Source organism: Electrona antarctica, assembly GCF_951216825.1.
Source record: "Electrona antarctica genome assembly, chromosome: 16".
Taxonomy (NCBI): domain Eukaryota; kingdom Metazoa; phylum Chordata; class Actinopteri; order Myctophiformes; family Myctophidae; genus Electrona; species Electrona antarctica.
Genome location: NC_136797.1, coordinates 6,600,524 through 6,611,740, shown reverse-complemented (window position 1 = coordinate 6,611,740; position 11,217 = coordinate 6,600,524). Strand labels below are relative to the sequence as shown.

The window sequence follows — 11,217 nt, the reverse complement described above, 5'->3', positions numbered from 1 at the left end:
CACACACACACACACACACACACACACACACACACACACACACACACACACACACACACACACACACACACACACACACCGAGAGAGAGAGGGGTGAAAACATAATCTCAGTGTTGTGATTTAGTTTGACCTCATGAGTCTCCATCTAAACCAAAGGGGTGGTGGGTGAGCTGAGTGACGTCGTGCTCGCAGAGAACCAGAGCATTGCACATACTGTACAGTCTAGTTTATTAGACACACACAAAGAAAAATATACAGTATGAACAGTCAGCGGATATAAGACATTTGAGGATGAAACACAAAAGAAGAAGACAGAGAGAAGAGAACCATGTTTTTAAAGTCTCACTGTTTTCTATCAGATGAATACAAGCAGTTGTGCTGACAGCACTGAGCTACAGTTTCTTGTAGGTTTACAAAAATAGTACAATATGTTATGAAGCCCTGTGTTATGAAAAAAATAGGAGCCCATCTACGACTACAAGTTTTGCAACGCATATATATTTTCACATTTTCATTTGTTTCTGAAACTATTTGGAAAAGATATTGGATTGTTTTCCTGATTATTACTGTTTGTACTTTTAAAAAACACTGTGCCCTCATCCTTTTTCTTGGAAAAAGAAAAACGGTCCATGCTAGTCCATGCTAGTGAATCAGCTGATGCCAGATTCCATTAGCTGACACAGTGCAGGTGCACCGAGATCTGCTGCTTAATGACACACAGGCAGTGAAGGAGGACACGAAACATACTTAATGACACACAGGCAGTGAAGGAGGACACGAAACATACTTAATGACACACAGGCAGTGAAGGAGGACACGAAACATACTTAATGACACACAGGCAGTGAAGGAGGACACGAAACATACACCGGCATAATTGAGTTTTCCATCAACAATATCATATTATTGGGCTTTAATGCATGATTGGAATGACACATTCTTCCACCACATGCTCACATGTGGGAGCCTGCGGTTCTCACATATAGCAACAGGGTGACGTACACTCTGAAAACACTACACGAAAGCCAGCTCAGTGTTGTCATCACAGCTGCTAGTATCGATCTGACAGAAAACAGTGATGGTTCTGTGTTCTCTCTGTAATGTAATGAAATCTAATGAACTGATTGGAGGTCAGTAGAGCGAGCATTGGGTTCTCAGAGTGGCGTCGACTCCGGGGACCCCAGCAAAAAAAAATATATATATATATATATATATATATACTAATGCAGCATTTCACCAAAATAATCACATTTGAACTGGGTTTGGGTCCTGAGGAGACTCGTTTGGGAACCACTGATAGAAAATAATACATTTATCAGCACAACAGCTTGGCTTTCTCTATTAACAATTAATTTAACGTTTTCTCCTGTGCGATTGTGCCCCCTAGTGGATTGCATTCATCCCTGCACTGATTGATGTTTGTTGATGACACAAGAAATGACACAAGAAACACTTTCCTGGGGGTTTTCGGTGTGCAATATGTGTTTTTAGATTTTAGTCATGGCGCCATATTCATGACCAAAATGTGTCATGAAAATGTGGTCTCACTTCCTTCCTGGACTACAAGTCACTACAAAGCATTATGGTCATTGTAGGCATTCAACAGTCCAGTCAAACCCTAGACAGATACACAGGCCAATGAGGCCATAGGGTGCAAATTTCCAAATTGTGCTATAGCCTATAGGCTACTGTTATCTAGGCCTACTACAAATACTATTAATATTGAGTGACTGCAGTTTCTTCCAGCGATGAAAATGTGGTGTGTGTGTGTGTGTGTGTGTGTGTGTGTGTGTGTGTGTGTGTGTGTGTGTGTGTGTGTGTGTGTGTGTGTGTGTGTGTGTGTGTGTGTGTGTGTGTGTGTGTGTGTGTGTGGTTGGGGGGTTAAAGGATGAATTAATGCCTTATTAAAATCCCATAAGAGGGCACTTTTGGACAAAAAATAGCTGATATACAAGCTCACAACGTTGTGAGCTTGTATATTCTCCTGAATGCTGCCTTCTGGCATGGCAAGGAAAGGAGAGGAGGGCATTTGCATTTCTCTCACCATAGTAAATGCTGCATTCATGGTCTGGAAAGCTGAAGCTGTCTATGTGTGCACGTCCCTGATGTTGAATATTACAATTTACAATTTAGGCATTTAGCAGACGCTCTTAATCCAGAGCGATTTACATTAGGCAAGAACAAAAGTATGGGAATACATCACATATATAACATGCATTTATCAAGAAACATGCGTAAGCTAAGAACGTAACTAGAACATATCTATATAATGACACTATACATATTAACTATACATATATACTATGTATTCAACCATATAGGCCTAATATTGCCAATCATTTTGTTTTTACCAAGCCAATAATTTGATGACTGCATGGCAGCCTCTCCTGTAGGAGACTCAAGTGATCACCTGCATAATTTGAGTCAATGAGCTCATCAAATTATTGGCTCAGATTTTCAAGGTTTAATGGGGTGTGTAATTGTCACTAATTGATAGAAAATACGTTTTTTTTATTTGTTTTTTATTTGTATTTTATTTGTTACATACAGTACAGAAGCGTATAGCATCCATTGGACCACTCGGGCACACAGGCCCAGTCAATTGAGAGCTTGTCCAGTCTAGCTTCTAAAATACGGGGGTGAAAAAAACAACAAAAATCAACAAAAGATAGCCTACATTGGCAGTAACCTCGCATCACCAGACTCCTCCTATCTCACCTCGGAGTGACATTGGCAGCCTCTCACTCTGTCTGCATGCAAATTTCTGTTGTAGCCAACGTGTCCAAAATTACACCAACCACAGCAAGCCCCCTTTGTTTTAAATCGTCCCGTTTCGTCCCAGTCAACATTTGAATCAACGCTACCGGCTGGTATATATGTATACTTGAGCAAGTTCAGTGACTTTCTTCCATCACTTGCTCACATTGAGCAGAGGGTTCAGAGTGGTAGTGGGTGCAGACACAAGGCTGTCACATTGAGCAGAGGGTTCAGAGTGGAAGTGGGTGCAGACACAAGGCTGTCACATTGAGCAGAGGGTTCAGAGTGGAAGTGGGTGCAGACACAAGGCTGTCACATTGAGTAGACCAGGGCAGTGGTTCCCAAAGTGGGATCCGGGGACCCCCAAGGGGTCCTTGAGGGAGTTCCAGGGGGGACCGAGCTTAATGGTACAATTTGGAACCAAATGGACCATTATGGGTCTGTAACTCAGAGAGTGTACAAATGGAACCAAATGAACCCTAACGGGTCCATTTGGTTCCATTTGTACGCTCTCAGAGTTGAATTAGCATTGATTTTACAATATAAATTGGGGGTCCCAGAGACAGAAATGCTATTAAATGGGGGTCACGAGACTAATGCATGTCAAACTGGGGGTCCTTGAAATTAAACGGGTTGAAAATCATAACATAACAATCTTCTTTTATTGGGGTCCCTGGCGTATCTTTTCAAATGGGGGTTCCACGGGCTAATTAGTGTCAATTTGGGGGTCCTTGACATGAAAAGGTTTGGGAACCACTGGACTAGGGTACAGAGTGGTAGTGGGTGGACACAAGGCGCTCACATTGAGTAGACTAGGGTACAGAGTGGTAGTGGGTGGTCCCAAGGCTGTCACATTGAGTAGACTAGGGTACAGAGTGGTAGTGGGTGGTCCCAAGGCTGTCACATTGAGTAGACTAGGGTACACAGTGGAAGTGGGTGGACACAAGGCTGTCGCTGATGCCGCTGTAGAACGGTGCCATGCTGGTGCGAAGCCTGCTCTGCCTCCACTCTTCATGTGAGGTGTAGTGTGTGACCTCACCAGCAGGGGGCCTGCAGGCAGCTCTGATAGAGGGCACTGATGATGATTTCTTGCAGACCGTCTTCCTCTTGTGGCGTTTCACTTTGAAGCGGATGCCGCTGCTGACGCTGTGCTGCTGCTGACCACCACTCTTCACTTTGGACGCAGCGTTACGCCTCACAGCATTTTCCACCTATAAAAATACAATGATAAATAAGACATCCCATTAAGCATAACAGTTAAAACACACAGCATCAGATTCTAGACATGTAAAAAAGGGTTGGGGTTCACAAAAAGGTTAGTCACATGTGTGCCAAGGGCGCAGCTATGGGTGGGCCAGGGTGGTCCCTAGACCACCCATCAATTTTGGGGATTTAAAAAAAAATATAAATCAAATAAAAATGTTTGGGCTAATACAAATCATCTCTAGGGGGTTCCGGTCTTTGGTTCCTGCCACTAAGCTGGTGGAGGTATAGTAGTAGCCTACATAATCATACTATGTTTTGGGGGTCAATCAACGGCATGAAAAAGTTTGAGGATTACTGATTTAGAAGGCATTTGTAGAATCGGCCTCAGGTCCTAATTAATTAATTACAATTTACAATTTAGGCATTTAGCAGACGCTCTTAATCCAGAGCGATTTACATTAAGCAAGAACAAAAAGCATGGGAATACATCACATATATAAACAGCATTTATCAAGAAACATGCGTAAGCTAAGAACGTAACTAGAACATATCTATATATATAATGACACTATACATATAAGCTATACATATATATTATACTATGCTGTACTGTTATTGTGCTGTCTACATGACATGCTATAAGTCTGTTTCAAATGCTATCTAAGGTCACATTCCCACCTAATACTTCGGTAGACTCGATGCGAATGGGAGGAGAATTGGGACTTCTTGCATATTTAATTTGCTGCGGGTTGCCTTCACACTGTCATCCGCAGCTATTGGAAACGCAGCAGGGGGACCTTTATCAATGTGTTCCATTCATAAACTATAGCCTACACAGTGAAATCTATGGTGATACAATTATACTCATAACGTGCATGTGTCGTGCCGTCTGGGACTGGACCCCCCCCCCCCCCCCCCCCCCCTCTCTCTCTCTCTCTCTCTCTCTCACACTATACGCACGCAGCCACGCACTGTTCTTTTGGGCATGGAGGCACAGCGCTGAGCGCACTGATATAACAGACAGCAGCGCAAAATGTTTACAAGTTTATCGAGATAAAAGTCCCTACTCCCCAGTCCCCACACAGTGACAGCACTCCATGTTTACGGCACGCACAGACAGACATACAGACAGAATATTCTGTAGGCTATAATACACAGCAGTGTTTTTATGTGTTTCCTTAAGCAATTGATTAATGTACTCGTCCTAATTTCGATCAGGGCTTCAGACTCATTCCTCCACGTCTATCCACGGTAACGGGACATCTTTGCGCTGCGTAAAATATGCCTTCTCCGTCTCCAACTGTGTTCAGCTCCTCACCCGCCACATTGTTTGCTTCATTTCCTTTATTTACTGCGGATTGCATTCACACCTGCACCGAATCGTAATCTAGTGCGATTGGAAGCGAAGTGAAACCCCCGTTTTTGCTCGGAGTAGAATGCGGTTCTTTGATACGCATTAGGATTCGAATGAGCCTTCACACCTGCCAAACGAAGTGCACTTTCTGACAATGCGCAGCAGGATTCGTTTTAATCGCAGCAAAGCTTTCTGGTGTGAATGTCACCTAAGGTGACATTCACACCAGTGCAGGTGTGAATGCAATCCGCAGTAAATAAAGGAAATGAAGCAAACAATGTGGCGGGTGAGGAGCTGAACACAGTTGGAGACGGAGAAGGCATATTTTACGCAGCGCAAAGATGTCCCGTTACCGTGGATAGACGTGGTCGAATGAGCACTGAAGCCCTGATCGAAATGAGGACGAGTACATTAATCAATTGCTTAAGGAAACACATAAAAACACTGCAGTGTATTATAGCCTAGAGAATATTCTGTCTGTCTGTGCGTGCCGTAAACATGGAGTGCTGTCACTGTGTGGGGAGTAGGGACTTTCATCTCGATAAACTTGTAAACATTTTGCGCTGCTGTCTGTTATATCAGTGCGCTCAGCGCTGTTCCTCCCATGCCCAAAAGAACAGTGCGTGGCTGCGTGCGTATAGAGAGAGAGCGAGAGAGAGAGAGAGAGGGGGGGGGGGGGGTCCAGTCCCAGACGGCACGACACATGCACGTTATGAGTATAATTTGAATCAATTTTGATCACCATATATTTCACTGTGTAGGCTATAGTTTATGAATGGAACGCATTGATAAAGGTCCCCCTGCTGCGTTTCCATAGCTGCGGATGACAGTGTGAAGGCAAAACGCAGTAAATTAAATATGCAAGAAGTCCCAATTCTCCTCCCATTCGCATCGAGTCTACCGAAGTATTAGGTGGGAATGTGACCTAAGTCTAAAATACTGTCTAAGGGGGTAGGGTATTAATTGATTGAACCAGAGACACATGTAGGCCTATATAAACCGTATACCGGTACATACCATCCATAGGATTGAACCAGAGACACATGTAGGCCTATATAAACCGTATACCGGTACATACCATCCATAGGATTGAACCAGAGACACATGTAGGCCTATATAAACCGTATACCGGTACATACCATCCATAGGATTGAACCAGAGACACATGTAGGCCTATATAAACCGTATACCGGTACATACCATCCATAGGATTGAACCAGAGACACATGTAGGCCTATATAAACCGTATACCGGTACATACCATCCATAGGATTGCAGCAGCGTGAACGCAGCACGATGGACCCTGCCCTGCGCCAACACAACTGCATCCTGTCGTCTCAACATCTCCGCCCTTCGTCAGCAGAGCCCAGGCAGTGGAGGACCAGGAGGACTCGTCCATCTGGGTCGGTCCAACGCTCGCCTCCAGATACACAAAGCTGCCGTGCGTGTGCATCAGCACGGTGCCGACTTTGCCTTGGACAAGATGATGTAACCCGGCCTCTGCGTTTCTCATGGCGTTGCCGTCCACCTTGGCCGCCATTTCAGAGTAGTATAAAAACATTTTCTCTGTGGTCACGTCGGGCCATTCGGTCCTGTCGTCCGATTCCTCCCATGTGTGTAGCGTGGACGGATGTGGGAAGGTCAGAACACCACCGTCCATCGTAAGATGAGTGGACGAATGTTCCCATTTCACTTGTTGCATGGTTAAAAAAACAGTTACAAACACACACGTACACTACACTATAATTATATAGGCCTACCACACACACACACATAAACCTGTTCTGGTAAAGCAGGTATCAAGCTGGCTGCAGGCAGTGGCTGCCACAGGACGTCTGCACTCACTCACTTCCACAAATAAATGTGAGAGGAAATGTGGTCATCACGGCTGAAGACTGAGGCACCACCTATATATGCGAGAGAGGGTCGTTGAAGGCCTTATAATGCAAATGGTTGGGTGTGGTCTTGTCTATTGTTATCATTAAGTATCTGTCTCTCTCTCGCTCTCAAACAGCATTTAGGGGCGGCTGCAATTCAAAACAGGCCCATGTAAAAAAGTCCCCCCTACTTGTCCATACTGTACATGTTTTTCCCTTTTTTCCTTTCTTTAACTGTATATGATGATTTCCCTTTTTTCATAGAAGTGTATATTTGAGCCTGATGTAAACAAGTAGTGCATTTTCTGGTATGAACTGCCATTCAGTCAAACTGTGAATACAAATTTCAATTAAACGGGTCAAGTACTTACATGGGAAGTCTTTGAAATTGGTCCAAGAGAGAACTGCAGGGTGGTCAGTGGGACAGATGTAGCCATTTCATAACTTGGCATGGAGGACAAACTGTAAGCACAAATCTGGCAAAAAATAAAGAAAGAAGAAATATCAGAGAGGGTGGTTGGGGGGGGGGGGGGTGTACCACAAATAGGCCTACAGAAATCTGACATTAGAATATATTTGATTGGGAAGATTGACTCCACAAACCCCACAAATATTTGTACACCATTGTACCCAGACCCTGCACTCTTTGTAAAAAGTGTGTTTGACTATAAACTCCATGAAGGCAAACTTTTAATATGTGATAATATATACCGTACAAGGGACTAATAAAAACACACACAAATCTGAGATTTGAGCGGTTACGTTCATCAGGATTTGTTTCAACTTTATTTCCTCTCCTCCATATTTGTGTGTGTGAGAGTGTGTGTGTGTGTGTGTGTGTGTGTGTGTGTGTGTGTGTGTGTGTGTGTGTGTGTGTGTGTGTGTGTGTGTGTGTGCGCGCGCACACGCGCGTGCGTGCGTGTACGCATCGACAGACTAGCACCAGAAACAATTCAGTCAACAATGGACTTTGAATCATTGACCTACAACATTAATGTAAATAAAGATGCCTGCATCTTGTCCACATAAGGAGCAGATTGGTGACATTAACATACCCAAGTGGATGCAAGAATGTAAACCACAAAGGTTTACAAGCAACTTTGCTCCGATAAATTGACCATTTAATACACCACATCCAAGCCATGTCCCTGGCTGTGGAATTAGACAGCTTTTACATGCTGTTATGACAACTGAGTCTAGATACCGGGTGTGATTTTTATTTACTACGTCTACATTCCCACTGATCCTAGAAGATTCAAGACATGTTTAATCTCATGGTTACTTGACCTCTGTGTTTTCTCTCTGCAAAAAATAAAAACTACGACACATTACTATTGTAATTTCTCCTGGGTAATTGGGCCATTTAACTTAGATGGACGTATTTACTATAGCCTATTGTGGAAAAGTCTAATTTTACCAGATTTAAATTAAGCACTGTATGCAATGACCCAGTGTCAGAGCAGCCAGACACATAGTGTGGATTCACTCACGCCTCCTCTTAGCAGGGAAGAGGCATGAGTGTGTATGTCTGGTAAAGCCAGGCCTGCTTGCACAAGAGTAACAAGGCAGTCAACAATGGACTTTGAATAATTTATTCAAGTCCCCCGACAACAATAGATACCTGTGCCGCCCGTCCATTGGCTCCGTGTCCATTCTCTCCCATTAGGCATGCAAATGTCTGGCTTTGTCCTCATTGGGCAGGTAGAAAAGGTGCACAGAGGGGAGCATTGAGCACTCATCCGTACTACACTACACGATGACACCACCAGCTAGGAAGAGCTCCACCATGAAGACGCTACAGCAGAGCCCAGCGCCAGGAGGACCTACCGAGGCGGTACAGGACAGCAGCGCTGCAGGTGAACAAAAGCAGATGGCTGATGCAAGACGAGTTTTGACGGCCATCCTATCCACTGTTAGGTTACTTTCATTCCAGGGAATGTCCATTACCGGAGAATCAGAAGATGATGGTGACAATTTCAGCCCGTTTATAAGATTGAGATCGAGAGATATCCCAGAGCTGCAAGCATGGCTGGATCGTAAGGACAGTGAATGGGTTTCTCCTGACATCCTTAACGAAATGACAGAAATGATGGCTGATGATGTGCTGAGAATACTTCTTGAAGAAGTACGGTCTGCTGAGCATTTCTCTGTGATCATGGAGGAGGTAGATGACAATGACTGGGAAAAGAGAAAATTGTCTGTCTGTATTCGTTTTGTGACCGAAAAGATGGAGACAGAGGAACCTTTTGTTGGATTTCAGCAGACATCAGAAACAACAGCAGACTCATTCTTCCAGCTGTTAAAAGACGTCTTGATGAGATTCTCACTGCCAATCAGCAAATGCAGAGGACAATGTTATGACGGAGTTGCGGATCTCTCTGGTATCCAAACCGGTCTACAAGCCCGCGTGCAGGAACTGGAGCCCAGAGCACTGTACATGCACTGCACCGCACAGGTTCTGAATTTAGTTGTTCAGGACGTTGCCCATCATCGCTGCGGCAATGCGTGGAGTATTTTGGGAGTTGTTCGTGACTTAATGACAGTTATAACACTGACCAAAGATTTGCCAGAGCGACCTGCCTGGTTTGAGGAGCACCAAGGCAAAGACTCACCTTCTTTGAGACCCCTGTTCCGCGCACACACAACCATGGACACGGCCTTGTTACAATCCATTTCTTCCAACTACAGTGAGCTAATGGATTTTCTTGAGGACCTGTCTTGTAAAGAAGATGGAGGTGACGCAGGATATAAAGCCGGTTGTCTGGTTTCGCAACTGATGGAGTTTAGCACATTTTTCTCGTTGCAACTCATGCTCAAAACGTTCTCACGCATGGACACAGTCAATGCCGAACTCCAAGACCACCCCTTGCAGTTTCAGAAAGCTGGACAGATGGTGGACACACTCAGAGAAGACATCATGTCTCTTCGTGAAGGATTTCAACCATTTTGGGAAAGCACTACTGCAGCAGCAAATGACCTGAACTTGGAGAGCCCAGCTGTGGAAGATGGAGGTGCTCCTCCACACACCGTCCAAACACCAGAAGAAATGTACAGACAGCAATACGTTGATGTCATCGACACAGCATCAGCATCCCTGAACTGCAGATTGAGTGCTTCTGTATTCAAACACATGCAAGATGTCGAGGACTTTGTGGTCGGAAAGGGCGATTGCAAACGCATAGTGCAGTTCTATGGGAACGATTTTGATGAAGTCAGGCTGACACTGCATCGTGACATGTGCATGGACATGGCAACGCGAAAAGGAGTTGGCCTGTCCACTTTTCACGACATAGTTGAGTTCTTGAAAGGCGACATGGGAGACTACTTCAGATCTACGTTACCAGAGATCACAAAACTAGTGAAACAAGTGCTGACTGTCCCTGTAACTGTAACATCATGCAGCTCAGAAAGGTCCATTTCAGGCCTAGAGAGACTCGGAGAGTATCTGCAGTCATTAGCCAGAATGGGGGAAGCAAGACCCAATCACCTTGCTCTGTTAAGATGTCACAAGGATGTGGCAAAGGAGCTGGACCTGGATGTCATAGCCAATAAGTTCATCAATCGCACAGCTGCAAGACGGAACACCTTCCTCATAAAGAAGATGTGAATGGTAAGTGAAATACAAATCTTTGATTTTTACTGCATGTACTTGTATGCTTTGTTCAAGTGTCTTTGTCTTATAGGCTGTAATTCACTGTATATAGCAATAGCGTTTGTATCAGAACCATGGAGACAAGTTGTTGTCCTTTCATGGTTGTAATATTTTTCCTTCTTTCCATTTTCTATCTTCATTTTTTAGCAATCCATGATCCAGATAGCAGCACCGACTCGAGGGAGTGAAGGCACAGTCAACGAGAGGGAGAGAGTGACAACTGACAAGGTGGCCACACGTCACAAAAAGGGACAATGCCAATTGCTGTACATGCCCCACCAAGAGTGCACACTTGTGGGGTGGTGTATGGATGCAAACTAGGCCTACAGACTTCAGTTACTTCATTCAAGGAAACAATCAGCAGCGATTCA

General features: G+C 44.4%; 1 protein-coding gene across 2 annotated transcripts; it reads right to left on the bottom strand.

Annotated features, from left to right (window-relative positions):
* Window positions 1-3,271: 3,271 nt before the first annotated feature.
* Window positions 3,272-7,673, bottom strand: LOC306939146 (uncharacterized protein). Of its 2 annotated transcripts, none has more exons than XM_079523659.1 (3): window positions 7,566-7,673; window positions 6,579-7,224; window positions 3,272-3,968 (listed from the first exon to the last, which is right to left on the bottom strand). In XM_079523659.1, exons 2-3 carry the CDS (start codon window positions 7,017-7,019, stop codon window positions 3,672-3,674), a joined length of 738 nt encoding a protein of 245 aa, XP_079379785.1. In that variant the 5' UTR covers window positions 7,020-7,224; window positions 7,566-7,673; the 3' UTR covers window positions 3,272-3,671. The 2 variants fall into 2 exon arrangements, with proteins under 2 accessions (XP_079379785.1, XP_079379786.1); XM_079523660.1 differs by having other exon boundaries at window positions 6,579-7,009; window positions 7,566-7,598.
* Window positions 7,674-11,217: the final 3,544 nt, after the last annotated feature.

Bases quoted from the DNA above. Each gene is read 5' to 3' on its own strand.
- LOC306939146 (XM_079523659.1), bottom strand. From the start codon at position 7,019: ATGCAACAAGTGAAATGGGAACATTCGTCCACTCATCTTACGATGGAC. The intron at 3,969-6,578 runs GTATGTACCGGT...GTATTTTTATAG, and splicing joins CTGCTGCAATCCTATGGATG to GTGGAAAATGCTGTGAGGCG.